This window comes from Mobula hypostoma, chromosome 4, assembly GCF_963921235.1.
Source record: "Mobula hypostoma chromosome 4, sMobHyp1.1, whole genome shotgun sequence".
NCBI lineage: Eukaryota > Metazoa > Chordata > Chondrichthyes > Myliobatiformes > Myliobatidae > Mobula > Mobula hypostoma.
This window is the reverse complement of record NC_086100.1, coordinates 169,149,161-169,164,957: the sequence shown is the minus strand read 5'-3', so window position 1 is coordinate 169,164,957 and position 15,797 is coordinate 169,149,161. Positions and strand designations below refer to the sequence as shown.

Genomic DNA, 15,797 nt, shown 5'->3' with positions numbered 1-15,797 from the left:
GAGGCTATTTGCAGTGGCCTCCTGCCTAGCAGGCCAGACAGTGACCACGCAGCGATCAGTACACCGGGAAGGGAGAGGCGATGTATTGTGTGTACACTTTCCCTGGGTGAGTGGGGCATCAGGCCCAGACCTCACTCACCCCCCCATGATTACTCCATGATTAACCTGACCTTTCCCTCTTATAGAGCACATAAGCTTCCATTTATCTTTAAAAATGTGCCTATCTAGGTATCTTAAATGTCCTTAATGTATCAGCCTCTACCACTAGCTCTGGTAGTGCATTCCAGGCACTTGCCACTCTCTGCTTCTTAAACAAAAAAACAACTACCTCTGACGTCTCCTCTAAACTTTTCTTCGCTCATCTTAAAATTATGTCCTATGTTATTAGCCATTGGTGTCCTGTGAAAAAGGTGATGCCTGTCCATTTTACCTACATCTGCCTCTTATAGTCTTGTATAGCTCTATCAAGTTGTCTCTATCAAAACCATGGCTTACTTCTATTTCTGCTGAGCATTAGGAATGTAAGGTGCTGAAGGATGCTGAGTCAAAGGAGCACAGAAATCTTGGTGACTGTGGTTCAGAGCAGTAGAGGAATTTGAAAACAAAGATGAACTGAATAGAAAAAAATATCCCTTCAACACCAGGATAGGATTAATCAAGCTCTAAACATTCTCCTTAGCCAAGAGCAGGAGTAGCTTCAACTATGTGTGGATAGTGTAGAAAGTTGTTGTGGTTGTCGATCGCATAGAAGACTGTCATAGGTTACAGTGGGACATTGACAGGATGCAGAGCTGGGCTGAGAAGTGGTTCATGGAGTTCAGATTAGTAAAGTATGAAGGGATTCACTTTGGAAGATCGAATTTGAAGGTAGAATACAGGTTTAATGGCATGATTCTTAGCGTGGAGGAACAGACTGATCTTGGGGTCCACGACTGTAGATCCTTCTACGTTGTTGTGCAAATTCATAGGATGTCTTCATTAATCAGGGGATGGAATTCAAGATCCATAAGGTAATGTGGCAGTTTTATAGAACTGGGCTAGACCACACTTGGAATATTGTGTTCAGTTCTGGTCACCTCATTAAAGGAAGGATGTAGAAGCTTTAGTGAGGGTGCCCTGGTCAAAATTTCTGTTATTGTGAATAGCTAAGTGAGTAAAAGATGACCTGATTTCCAAAAAGCATAAAGTTAAAGATGACACATTTCTTTAATATTTTAAGCAAGATTACTTTTTTTATTTCCATCTTTTACAGTTTCAAAATAACAAAAAAGGAAAAGGGCCCGAAACAAAAGTTTGGGCACCCTCCATGGTCAGTACTTAGTAACACTCCCTTTGGCAAGTATCACAGCTTGTAAACGCTTTCTGTAGCCAGCTAAGAGTCTTTCAATTCTTGTTTGGGGGATTTTTGCCCATCCTTCCTTGCAAAAGCCTTCTAGTTCTGTGAGATTCTTGGGCCATCTTGCATGCACTGCTCTTTTGAAGTCTATCCACAGATTTTCGATGATGTTTAGGTTGGGGGACTGTGAGGGCTATGGCAAAATCTTCAGCTTGCGCCTCTTGAAGTAGTCCATTGTGGATTTTGAGGTGTGTTTAGGATCATTATCCTGTTGTAGAAGCCATCCTCTTTTCATCTTCAGCTTTTTTACAGACGGTGTGATGTTTGCTTCCAGAATTTGCTGGTATTTAATTGAATTCATTCTTCCCTCTACCAGTGAAATGTTCCCCGTGCCACTGGCTGCATCACAAGCCCAAAACATGATCGATCCATCCCTGTGCTTAACAGTTGGAGAAGTGTTCTTTTCATGAAATTCTGCACCCTTTTTTCTCCAAACATACCTTTGCTCATTGCAGCCAAAAAGTTCTATTTTAACTTCATCAGTCCACAGGATTTGTTTCCAAAGTGCTTTGGGCTTGTTTAGATGTCCCTTTGCAAACTTCTGACGCTGAATTTTGTGGTGAGGACGCAGGAAAGGTTTTCTTCTGATGACTCTTCCATAAAGGTCATATTTGTGCAGGTGTCGCTGCACAGTAGAACAGTGCACCACCACTCCAGAGTCTGCTAAATCTTCCTGAAGGTCTTTTGCAGTCAAACGGGTGTTTTGATTTGCCTTTCTAGCAATTCTACGAGCAGTTCTCTCAGAAAGTTTTCTTGGTCTCCCAGACCTGAACTTGACCTCCACCGTTCATGTGAACTGCCATTTCTTAATTGCATTATTAACTGAGGAAATGTCTACCTGAAAATGCATTGCTTTCTTATAGCCTTCTCCTGTTTTAATTTTCAGAGTGCAAGGCAGCTGCTTAGAGGAGCCCATGGCTCCTGATTGTTGGGACAAGGTTTGAGGAGTCAGGGTATTTATAAAGCTTTGAAATTTGCATCACCTGGCCTTTCCTAACGACTGTTAACAAGCCATAGCCCTAATAAGCTAATTAAGGTCTGAGATCTTGGTAAAAGTTATCTGAGAGCTCAAATCTCTTGGGGTGCCCAAACTTTTTGCATGGTGCTCCTTTTCTTTTTTTTTTACTCTAAAATTGTACAAAACAAAAGTAATACACTAATCTTGCTTAAAATGTTGAAAAGAATGTTTCATCTTTAACTTTATGACTTTTGAAGATCAGTTCATCTTCTACTTACTTAACTATTCACAGTAGCAGAAATTTTGACCAGGGGTGGCCAAACTTTTGCATGCCACTGTAGGTGAGTTTTTTTAGACAGTATGGTGAGTTTGTGGATTGCCTTGCTGGGGTTGTGGTAGAGGTAGATACACTAGTATTAGGTTAAAAGGTTGGCACAAATTTGTGGGCCATCGTACAGGTGGCCCCTGTTTTCCAAACATTCGCTTTACGACACCTCGCTGTTACGAAAGACCTACATTAGTTACCTGTTTTCGCTAACAGAAGGTGTTTTCACTGTTACAAAAATAGGCAGCACGTACCAGAACAGCCAAGCTCCTCCCCCAGAACTGTATTCTAGCCAGCATTGCTTAAACACGTGCTTTATCTCGATTTATTTTGTGCATCTGTTAGCAAGATGAGTTCTAAGGTATCGGAAAAGCCTAAAAGATCTCGTAAGGGTGTTACACTTAGTGTAAAACTAGACATAATTAAGCGTTTCGATCGTGGTGAACTAAGTAAGGATATTGTCCGTGCGTTGAACTTGCCTGCATCCACCATTAGCACTATTTATACGCAGAGAGAGAGAACCCTGAGAGCTGCCAATGTTTTTGTTGGTTCTGCTCGTAGCAAAGTGGTCTCTCTTAGTCGGAAGTTCTATTGCTTGAGTGGATTGATAGGTGTACAAAGCGTGGTGTTCTGTTAAGTTTTTTAATACTTAAGGAGAAATCAGTCAGTCTTTTTAGTAAGCTGAAACAGAAAGTACTGGACGATGGTGATGAAAGTGTTGCAAAAGTGGAATTTAAAGGTAGTCATGGGTGGTTTGATCGGTTTCTGAGGCGAGGGCAGCTTCATAGTTTAAGCAGTGGTCCCCAACCTCCAGGCCGTGGACCGATACATTGCCGCGAAGAATGCAGCGGTGCAGCAGTAGTCGGAACACACCCAGCACATCTTTAAGAAAAAAGCCAAAAGAAAGAAGCTAATCAATTAGGTGCCGCCCAGCACATAAATGTCGGCCCAGATCAGAGGTGATTGTGTCAGATGGTTATTCATATAAGCAAGTGTTTAACTGTGACGGAACTGCAATTTATTCGAGTCTTCCCGATTCTGGTAAGTGAAACTACACTGTACATACGTTATTTCTATTTTATATAGGCTGTGTATTTGTCATATCATTCCTGCTTTTACTATATGTTACTGATATTTTAGGTTTTATGTGTTATTTGGCATGATTTTGTAAGTTATTTTTTGGGTCTGGGAACACTCAGAAATTTTTCCCAAATTATTAAATGGTAATTGCTTATTCACTTTATGACATTCCAGCTTACGAACCGTTTCATAGAAACGCTCTACCTTCGGATAGCGGGGGAAACCTGTATTTTGTTCTATTTAGTCTTGTTCTGTGGATAATTAGCTGTTAGAAAATTAAAACTTGAAATTTTGCACTTTGGGGCCAAGATCAATGTAGAGGGGAGGGGCAGGTGGCTAGCATGGAGGGAGGGGTAAGTAGGTCTCATGCTGCAAGAGCAGACTTGAGTAACATACCTTTTAAAATTCATAGTTTGTGTGTGCTGGTTAATTTGAGATTTGAACACACAATTTAAAGGAAAGAAGCTTCAACAGTTTATGGTGTGTTGAGTTGCACCATTTGACACCTTTAATGAGAACGGTTACATTTAGCTGCTGCTCTGTGTTTTGGAGGTGCTGAGCTCAGTGGTAGAGTGATGAGAGATGTGAACTTTCCCCAGTTAATGAATATTTTCACCTAATTAGGAAAAAAAATCATTGCAAAGAGAGTGTATCTCTTGCATGCTGAGTCATTGCCACTAGAGAAATAATGAAGCACATAGAATTCAGTGAAAGTAATCCATCTGCTACAATTTGAAAGCTCACAGTATTGCCTGACCTTCTGTCTGGCCCACTTACACCTTGGACATGTGTTCCTCCATCTTCTGTTGCTGTGGATTGATGTGGGTTTGTTTGTGGTACAAGTGTTTTTTTCTAAACTAACTGTTTTATCCGTCTTTCTCCTAGTGACTGAGATGTTGGTGAATGTGCTCAATATCTGTTCTGATGATGAACTCATTTCAGAAGGAGACGATGGTTTTGATGGTGAGCAGTTAATTGAATATGTTGTTACCACTGGCAAAATAAAATCTGCTTTTGCTCAGATCTTTCTCCTGCAGCTTTCCATGAAACCAAAATCCTCTTCTGTCCCTGGTTCATTCATAGTATTGCTCATTCCCCACTACCTGTTTTTCAACATTTTTTCCTAATGATTTTAATTTTCATCTTTTTGCATTCTAACCTCTGGGCCTTATTAAAATACTTATTTTTAACAATCCAACTGATTATAAATAGCGTAATGATTAATCTACAGGACCTGTAATTGTCTTTGGTACCTTGATCAATGTTGCAAATTATTGTTATCATGATTGGAAGCTATCCTCAATATTAGCAATTAGTTCACCGAACTAAGGCTTTTCTGATATCCCCTAGAACACATGCATGACTATCACTGAGAATTGATACACCCTATGAGAGCAAGACCTGTTTCCTGTTTTCTTTGTGGATTGGTTTAGAAGTAATTAAAAGCAAATCAAAACTTGTAGTGTAAAAAATGTGATCAGAGCAACAGGCCATCGTAATTAATGAGCCAATTTGGGCATTGCACACAGTCAAGCCCCCACATTCATAGTGCACCAGAAGATGTTCATTTACTTACTTAGACATACAGTACAATAACAGGCCCTTCTGGTGCAACGGCATCCATGTTTACCAATTAACCTACTAACCCCTTGCACCTTTGAAAGGTGGGAGAAAACTACATCCAGAGGAAACCCACGCGTTCACAAGGAGACTGTACATACTCCTTACAGACAGCAGTGAAATTGAGCCCATGTTGCTGGCACAATAATAGCATTACATTAACATTACACTATCATGCCACCTTGCTGAGCTTTGACCATTCCTTTGCAGAAACTCTCCCATCTGCCCCATCCCCCTTAACATTTTCCTTAGTACAATAAGACTTATCCTTCATAGTTATTCATTTCTCATTTGCAAGTTCCCATTGAACTTGCTCCCGCTGCCTTTCAACTCCCTGCATAGAAACTCTGCCTATGATGCCCTTCTCTATGCCTCTTGGTCACCAACCTCCTGCAATTTCTCTGAGTTAATCTCATCAAATTCTTTTATTTGCACACCTCTATTACATCTTCCCTTAACCTTCTGTATTCAAGAGTAGCCCCAGCTTCTCCAGTCTCTACATGGAACTGAGCTTCCTCAAACTTTGGTCTATTCAGTAAGCCTTCTCCACACACTACCCAAGGCCTTGGTTACTAAACATTGACCCTCAGGTGGATCATTCTAATGGGCTAATAATCAAACTTATTTTATTTTAAGTGCCTTATTTCCATCAACTTTTTTAATTTCCTTATCTAATTTGTTTCTTTTCTATTTCCACAGAATTTGGTTTTAATGCTTTTCCATTGGTTCTGTCAGATATCTGTACCTGTGTTTTGTTCTCATTCTCCAAGCTTCCTACTGATCTTTCTATCTCTTTATTTTCTGGATTGTGTCATGAGAAGAACAGCTCATTTATGGCCAGAAGAAAGGTACAAATCAAGCGTATTGTTGAAGGGCAAAGCTGGTAGAGACTCTGACTCATTGTCATGTTTCTCTTGCACGATCTGACATCTGTAGGGCAGTGTTCTCAATCTGTATAAATTCAACGCTTAATCTGATTTGTTTTTGCAACAAAAACTGATGTGTTGGAACTGCTTCCAGCGAGTCACCTTCTGCAATTATTGGAAATACCTTTTATAAAACTTGGAGTGGGTTGTGTTGGCTGAATCTGTGCTGCTCTTCTGTCAGACTCTCTGCTTTTAGCTTCAGTAAGGTAAACCAATTGAGCTTGTAGCTATAAGGGAATAATTGTCCATTATTTGGGATGAAAAGCTGACCATTTCAAGTCCTGTTCCAAAAATTTGCGTGGCCAAATGGTTAGGGCGTTGGACTAGTGATCTGAAGGTCGTGGGTTTGAGCCTCGGCCAGGGCAGCGTGTGTGTCCTTGAGCAAGGCACTTAACCACACAATGCTCCAGTCTACCCAGCTGAGAGTGGGTACCGGGAAAAATGCTGGGGGTTAACCTCGCGATAGACTGGCGTCCTATCTGCGGGGGAGTCTCGTACTCTCAGTTGCTTCACACCACGGAAACCGGCAGAAGCACCAGCCTGATGGGCCACAAGTCTCGTGACAGACTTTAAATAATTCAATAAACTTGCTCCAACAACTTCTACATCCCCGTGCTTCAGTCCACTTGTTCAAGTGTGTACATTATCAGTACTGACAGGCAGGCATGTGGTCAGAAGGGTATATGTTCTGAACCCAGCAATATATCTGTCCAACACTCGTCAAATGTCAAGCAAAAGCAAAGAAATCTTTGCCCTTATTCAGGGTTGAGGAAGTTGATATTGTTGTTCCTTGCTACCTGCCCCACAGACGTTTCTATCTAGAAGCCAGGTTTTCTACATAGAGCAACACACACAAAATGGTGGTGGTACGCAGGAAGAAGCTCAGTTGACGTTTCGGGCCGAGACCCTTCGTCAGGACTAACTGAAAGAAGAGATAGTAAGAGATTTGAAAGTGGGAAGGGGAGGGGGAGATCCGAAATGATAGGAGAAGACAGGAGGGGGAGGGATAGAGCTAAGAGCTGGAAAGTTGATTGGCAAAAGGAATACAAGAATGGAGAAGGGAAAGGATCATGGGACGGGAGGCCTAGGGAGAAAGATAGGGGGAGGGGAGCACCAGAGGAAGATGGAGAGCAGGCAAGGAGTAATTGTAACAGGGACAGAGAGAGAAAAGAGAGAGAGAGAGAAGGAAGAAATAAAAAATAATAACTAAATAAGGGATGGGGTAAGAATAGGAAGCGGGGCATTAACGGAAGTTAGAGAAGTCAATGTTCATGGTGTCGGGTTGGAGGCTACCCAGACGGAATATAAGGTGTTGTTCCTCCAACCTGTGTGTGGCTTCATCTTGACAGTAGAGGAGGCCATGGATAGACATATCAGAATGGGAATGGGACGTGGAATTAAAATGTGTGGCCACATTGACTTCTCTAACTTCTGTTAGTGCCCCTCCTTCCGTTTTTACCCCATCCCTTATTTATTTATTTATTTGTTTGTTTCTGTTTTCCCCTCTCTTTTTCTCTCTCTGTCCCTCTCACAATTACTCCTTGCCTGCTCTCCATCTTCCTCTCGCGCTCCCCTCCCCCTTTCTTTCTCCCTAGGCCTCTTGTCCCATGATCCTCTCCCTTCTCCAGCCTTGTGTCCCTTTTGCCAATCAACTTTCCAGCTCTTAGCTCTATCCCTCCCCCTCCTGTCTTCTCCTATCATTTCAGATCTCCCCCTCCCCCTCCCACTTTCTAATCTCTTACTATCTCTTCTTTCAGTTAGTCCTGACGAAGGGTCTTGGCCTGAAATGTCGACTGAGCTTCTTCCTATGGATGCTGTCTGGCCTGCTGCGTTCCACCAGCATTTTGTGTGTGTTGCTTGAATTTCCAGCATCTGCAGATTTCCTCGTGTTTGCGTTTTCTACATAGAATTGCTAATCCATTTCAGCTTCCTTTATGGTGTAGGGAGAATCACTTCACTTCAAAATCTTAGTCTTTATTCACCAGCGCTGAATGGCTGTGAGAATATCAGAGCCACTGTTTGTATCTCATTTGAATATTGAATTGAGCTAAATTTAAGGAGTTAGGAATCGCCAGCTGTTGATACACGTTTTACAGAAGAGGTGTATTTCTTCATAATCTTCAGGTCCTTTCATCGAGAAGTTGTTTTGTAAAGCATGGATAGGCATTTACCAAAAAAAAACTGAAATGAGAGATACAACAATCAGGAAGAGTAGTACCCAAAGAGTAGTGGTGATGTGGAACTTTTTCCCACAAGACGAAGTTAAGATGAATAGTAGAGGTGGATTGGTGAGGATGCTGGATAAAAAGCACAAAGGAGAGGGAATGGGGGAGGAGCAGTAATATCTGCATCTGTTTACTGGAAGTTCTGTGTAATGTTTGCTAGTCACGTGGTTATTTAGTCCTTGAAGGTAATCGCTGAAGTATTAAAAAAATTATAAAATGTAGAAACTGCTCTGCCCCTTGACTTTGCCTGAACCTGAAACTTCATGTCTTATTCTGTACCTTGTCCATTCTCTTGCTCAATCCTCATACACCCTAAATCTAATAGCCTCACCCTTAAATATGCTTGGCAACTGAGTTTCTATAGGGGGAGAGGTTATAAATATTGATAGCATAAAGAAATGTCTCATCACCTCCAACTGAAATGGCCCTTCAGCCTGAAACTGGAATCCCTAGTTTTAGGTTCTCCATCAAAAGAAAACAACTTCTTGATGGATATCTTATCAATGCTTTGAATTAGTAACCTTGTTCTTTGAGCTCCAGTAAGTACCATCCTCTCTCCTCACAGCTCTTCAAATTAACAAGAAATCGTTAATTCAATTGGTCATCCTTAATCTTCGTCAATTGCTTTGTGTGGAGCAGGAGTTCCCAACCTGGGGTCCACAGATCCCTTGCTTAATGATATTGGTCCATGGCATTTGCTCTGATGTAGAGCAAATTCCTCACCCAGTTATCAGTCCAGTGACTGTGCATTTCAAGGCCAATTTACCAATCCCTTTCGAATTGCTTGCGAATCCTTGATTATTGTTTTCATATTTCATGAGCCACAGCACTGCAATCTGCACCCTCATGTGCTTACTACTTTCTCATCATTCTGAAAATGTTCTTGCCTATTCTTCCCATCAGTGATCAGTCTTATATTTTCTAATGTACTCAGTTTGCCACCCCTGTTCACTCCCTTGTCATCGTTTTCCTGGATAATTGCCATTAGACGACACTCCAAGATCTCAGTCGTGCCCCCAGTAGCAATCTAGAAAAAGCCTGTTAGTTTCCACTTTGTTTTTCATTCTTTAGCCAATCCCAAACCATGTAAGCCCTTATTTAATGTAACAGCTTCTTGTGTGACAACATAGCAGATGCATTTTGAGAATCTGGAAAATGTAATTTCTAGATCCTAAAAAGCATCTGTCTTATCCTATCTTAATGTTCTATATGCCTTATCAAATCCCTCAAGATTGATTCCAGCAGACAGTACAGTTCCTGTCATATAATTCTGCCAAGAATATTCTAAAGTCATAAGGTTTTTGAAAGATCATTATGAATATATTCATTATTTCTGTAGCTACCATTCTGAGCCCTTTTGTGTAGGCTATTAAGTTCAGCAATGTGTCTGCTTTAAGTTCCCTTAATGTCCAAAGTACTTTGTATTCAGTGGTAATAATTACACACTGGTATTAGAACTTCAGTTTCACACCTTTTCTGTTATATTTATTATGCCATTTATTAGGCAAAGACAAATGAACAACATCTGTTTAATACCCCTTCCTTTTCTTTACTCCTCATTATAACTTCAGCTGTCTATCTCCAAGGGACACCTTGTTATCTTCTGTTCTCATCTCTTGTACAGACAGTACTTCTCTGCAGCAGAATCAATTCAAGGAGTGTCAATCAACCATTTTTGGGCCGTGGCTGTTTCAATAGACAGGCAGTCAGAGGGATTCCAAAGCAAAACCTAGAAATGTGAAAGCAAAATAAAATCTTTTTGAATTTTGTTGGTTCTGCAGAAAGAATTGGAAAGTAAAAGTGACTGTGTAGAAAACAATGCACAGTCTTGGTGGCTTGTGTTAATGAATGGTTCAAAGGCTGGAGGCAAAAGGCATCCTATGTGCAAAATGATGTGGACTGAACCAGATTCTCCTCCTCAGAAGGAGCTAGAGCAGCTGTTGTGCAACAGTATAAGGCGCTTGTAAAGTTGATGCATTATTTTGAATTAAATAATTTTTTAAATTGCAATTCCTACAGTTTGTTGTTAACTTATTGCCTGTGACTAAACAAATTGTATTGCAAAATCTACTGCTAAACAGCTGCATGAATTAGAATATTTCAGGATTAAATTTCTGTTCTAATTATGTTAATATTTGATTGATACCGTGTCAATCTACACTTTTAATCTTAAATCATTCCTAGTAATTTCACAAGTTCCATTTATTATCATGCAGCAAATTGCAGATATACAGGATTTAATTCCATGTTCTAAATCTATTTACCCATTTTCTAGTCAGTTTGCAGCTCCAAAACACATCCAGTTAATGAATGTAAGCATAGAAAAGACAGCAAATGTTGAGCCCCATTTAGAACAGTAGTCTAAATTAAAGAAGAGTGACAATGCTGGAGAATCTGCTACTCATAATAAATTGTTGTGTACCTTGAGCCCTGTATTTATAAATATAAAACTGCCTCTCCCTTATTTTGCACAAAATAATTTGTTTTCTGAATTAAGAGATTCAGGGACCCAAGGGATGAAATCTTGCACTATGATGAAGGCACTATGATGATTTTATAAACCTTAAATATTGGAGTATAGTTTGCCCTTCCCACTCAGAGAGAATGTTAAAATTATCAGTCCAATGTTATGCAGTGTTGGGTGCTCAAGGTCTTTCCAGAAGGTTCCTTAAGGATCTAGTGTGTCCATGGAGACTTGAAATTATGTTTTCATTTTCACTGGGTTAGACTGTTGAAATTCTGTTAGTTTAAGTGACACCACCTGACGCGTACATTTTGATGAGATGTTCAGCATGTCTGCTTGCCTAGTGTATGTGTGTATCTCTGAGTCAGAAACTGACCCCACTGATACTTTACAGGTGCGTCTGCTGCTGCCCGTAAAGAGGTGATTAGGAACAAGATTCGAGCAATTGGCAAGATGGCCAAAATGTTTTCTGTCCTCCGGTAAGTCTAAATCCTTTGCTATTTTGGGTGTTCCATTGCTTGGGCCATAAAGCTAAAGTCAGGATTATTGTCATATGCACAAGTACAATGAAAAAGGTAGTTGCAGCAGCAACACAGAAACATACATCAAAGACACAACATACATCAAAGTTGCTGGTGAACGCAGCAGGCCAAGCAGCATCTATAGGAAGAGGCGCAGTCGACGTTTCAGGCCGAGACCCTTCGTCAGGACACAACATTCACATGAGAAACATAAATTAACAAATAATTCAAGAAAGACCACAATTAGAACAAAAAGCAGTCCACTGATGTGCAAAGTGGTAATTGGTGATTATGGTTGTGCAGGTTGGTTCAGGAACCAAATAGTTGAAGGGAAGTAGCTGTCTTGATCCTGAAGGCAGGTGCTCCAGTGCCTTTACTTTTCCAAGCTTAAGAAATTTGTGGAACTTCAGGCTCCTCTATCCCTTGCTCGATAGCAGCTATGAGACGGTGCAATGGCCCAGATGGCAAGGATCTTTGGGTGTAGACTTCTTAAGGCAGCATCTCATGTAGATACCATCGAAAATGGGAGGAGTGTGCTCATAATGCATGGGCTGAGACCACTACTCTTTACAGCTTCTTGTGTTCCAGCACATTTGGATTGCCTTAACAGACCATGATGAAACCAGTCTGAATACTTTTAATAGTACATCTGCAGATGCTAGCTCGTGTTCGGTAACAAGCTGAACCTCTTTAACCCTCTTTTAAGAAAAAAAAAGACACTGGGGCCCCTTCCTTCTGATTGCATCTACATGCTAGGCCCAGGGTAGGTCACCTAATGTGTGTGTTCCCAGGAATTTAAAGCTGCTGACTTCTCTACCACTAATTCACCAACATAGACTAGTGCATGTTCACACTCCTTCCCCTTTCTGAAGTCAGTGATCAAGTTCTTTAGTTTTACTGATGTTGAATGAGAAGTTGTTGCAGCACCACTCAACCAGTTGTCCTACTTCACTCTTGTGAGCTGATTTATCACGATCTGTGACTTGTTCTTCAAAGGTGGTGTCATAGGCAAATTTCTATATGGCTTTGGAGCTGTGCTTAGTCACACAATCGTGTGTAAAGAACGTAGGGCGGGGGGGGGGGGGCTATGCACCTCAGTTTGCATTCACCTGGCTAGTTTCTCTTGGGAGAAGAGGACATCTCTCTACTTGCCAATTGTACTAATGTTAAAGCAGACTGACGTTACAGGACATACATTTGACGCGTGGAATTCAGGAGTGTAAAGTTGGTCTGTATTAGATATGAGGAAGATGCATCTGAATGTTGCCTTAACTTGAGATTTCAGTGGATGCAAATCATTTGAGAAAAGAGCCTCACATTCTTACAATGTTGAGATGTTCTGAAACATTTCATAGCTTAACCTAACAGCCAGTTTGTACACTGCATACTCCCACAAACAGCATTGTGTTAATGGCCAGATACTGTGACTTGTTTTAGGCAGAGGGATAAATGTTACCAGAATACCAGGGTGACTCCAGATCAAATAATGCGCTGAATAATTGAGCCAGTTTTTGGGAGGTTGTGGTACCCAGATTTAACAAAGCTAAACTTGAGACAAAAGTTCAAATGCACGCTTCAGAAGCTATCCTTGTAATGGATTCAGATTGTTCACAGCCTGTCTGCCATCATTGATGTTGTATTATTTCATTTGATATCCAGATTAGGTTTACAACAGAAGCTCTGATGTAAACCCAGTCATAGTTGAATTTGTAATCATTAGTTTAGAACGAAGGCCAAATGCCAGTACTCTTTGAAAATGTGTCCATCTCTATTCTGTTTAAGTCTGTAGTTTCTGTGAAACAGCAGTTCATGGATAACTTTTGTGTTGGCATTTTCCAGAGAGGAGAGTGAAAGTGTGCTGACACTAAAGGGCCTGACTCCTACAGGAATGCTTCCCAGTGGAGTGCTGGCTGGAGGGAAACAAACCCTTCAAAGCGGTAAGAACAAAATTCATCTTGTTGTCCGTCCTTTTCTTAATTGATGTGAACAAGTACAGTACATCTCTGCTCTCACCAGTGTTCTCACTACCAGTCTTTTCTGACTTGGCACAGTATTCTGTAACTGGTAATGATTGGGACTGGAACAAAGTGATACCTTACAATTTGCAGTAGTTACAAGGATGAAGATGCTTAAATGACTGTTTGGTGAGTTTATGTTTTCAGGTAAATCGATGCATCAATACACTTTCAAAAGAGGTGATTATGTCCTTATGTCCTTATATACAAGTTTTATCTCCGACTCGTGAGTTATTCACAAGCACAGCATTTTACTTGCCATTCGTTGTGCCAAATGAAGGGTATTATGAATCACTGAGATCATTAGCATAGGGGAGTTACACACTATATCCATTCATCCATTCTGCACCCTGGAGTAATTTATCCAGTTAGCTGTATGCTGCAGTAGCAGTTGTTTGTGGTGTTTTGTGGTTTCATGTTATTATTGGTGAATTACTGCAGGGCTCAGCTAAATAAAATACCACAGTGTGAGATGCCACAAGGTGGCATGTGCCATGGCCTACTGCCCTGCTTGCTTGATATTGCAGGAGGCATAGGTCACAACACTCTTGCAGCCAGGGGCAATGCAATACTTCTCAATCCCCGGTTGAGTGTTGGTGAAGCCACTCCGAACATATTGTTAAAACTACTTCACTCTAATATTCTTGTCAGTCATTACCAGAAGAAAGGTTTGTTTTAACTAATCTTTTTAAAAGTTGTTATAAGCAACTTTGAAGATAAAGAAGTCCAGATCATTGGTGAGAGTATTGGTGTGTGAATTCTTAATTCATTAATTTTAGGGCTGCTAATTTTTAATGGATATATGAATTGCATGAACAGAGGGAACAGCTTGATCATGGTGCCAATTGGAATAAGTGCAAGCATTAATTCATAATCTGGCATTTTCAATTGATTTATGATAATCTAATTTATTCTTTGGCATTAGCAGCCCTATTATTTTTTGACTTGCGTAGCGTGTTAATCATGTACTTAAAGACAATAGTCTAAATGGAAAAAAATGATTTAGAAGCAGCGTTTTATCGATATTACCCCAGTGTCCAAGCCTTAGCATAAGAGGTTCGTGGGAAAGATGCATGTTCCATATCTGCCTTTTCATCATAAAATCTCAAGTGTGATTGCCACACGGTTTCCGATTCTAAGACTTGTAGATGATGCAAAAGATCATGAAAGACCAAGCTAACAAAAGTGGTGCCATTTAATTTAAAGCTCCCCAATGAAGTAATTGCACATTATTGGCCTGTACTGGTCCCCCCCCCCCCCCCCCAGGTTGATGGAAAGGAAGTTGAGTAAGTTGTTGCCTAGGTCGAGTATTTTGGTGAGTGGTTAAAAATATTTGTGAAGGAATATCTTTCTCCATTCAGCATCAGTTCTGCACATTTACAATTATTAGTTCCAAGAGCTAGTCTGAGTGATACCATTGAATCTGCTTATCTCTATACAAGATAATTTATTACAGGTAACATGGCTGTTCCTTTTTGCTTGTTACAGGTGTTGCTTTTCTTTTAAAGCATACTGTAGCCTTTCCCTAGTAACTCCACATGCGTTTGAGTTAAGTGGTAAGCTAGAACATTTTTGTTTATTAAATTTAATCTTTTAAAAAATTGGACAAGACACTTAAGTCTTTACTGGAGTTTTGCTCTGATGTACATCTTTAAAATAGTTTGTATTTTTTCCCCTCCAGGAAGGTTAAATGAGGAGAGTTGAGAGCTACAATTGTTTGAGAATTAAACTTTAGTGTCAGTGTTTTGTTAGTTTGTCTGCAAGTCTGAGGATGCTTAACATGTTTTTTTATTGACTTAGCATGGTTGCATCTGCTGAAGAAATGTTGCAAACCAAAGTAATATACAGTTTGAAAAGTAATTCCTACCCTTAATCTGGCAGATAGATTATCCTCTTAATGTCTTTTTATTTATGAATCTTCATATTAAAAATGATTGCTAAATATTGCATCCTCATATTTGATGTGATAAATATTCCAGGACAACAGGAGTCCACATTATGTATTGGAGCATGACATTGTTAATTTCAATTTCAAAATCTATTTGCCCCTCCCCTCCACCTTTTTCCCAAACTAAACACCATTAAATGAATACACTTTGCACTTAATCAATGAACTATCTTGGGGTAAGTCTTGGACACAGTGAGATCAACCATCAGTGTTTAACCATCTGTTAAACTTGCTCAGTAACTGAGTTTTCTTCCCTGAATCATTGACTTGTGTTGTTGCAGTTAATTACTGAAGTAAGTTGTCTCTATTTTATATTTAT

The 15,797-nt window shown here is 40.2% G+C and overlaps 1 protein-coding gene across 4 annotated transcripts in view; it reads left to right on the top strand.

Annotated features, from left to right (window-relative positions):
* The window catches only part of LOC134345770 (protein phosphatase 3 catalytic subunit alpha), a 285,040-nt gene that overhangs the window by 252,715 nt on the left and 16,528 nt on the right, over positions 1-15,797 (top strand). For 2 of the 4 annotated variants that reach the window (XM_063046959.1, XM_063046957.1), the window contains exons 10-13: positions 4,645-4,722; positions 6,201-6,227; positions 11,389-11,473; positions 13,355-13,452. In XM_063046959.1, coding sequence (XP_062903029.1) covers positions 4,645-4,722; positions 6,201-6,227; positions 11,389-11,473; positions 13,355-13,452 — 288 coding nt within the window. The remainder of the gene's footprint in view (positions 1-4,644; positions 4,723-6,200; positions 6,228-11,388; positions 11,474-13,354; positions 13,453-15,797) is intronic. The other 2 variants (XM_063046960.1, XM_063046958.1) reach the window with 1 other exon arrangement.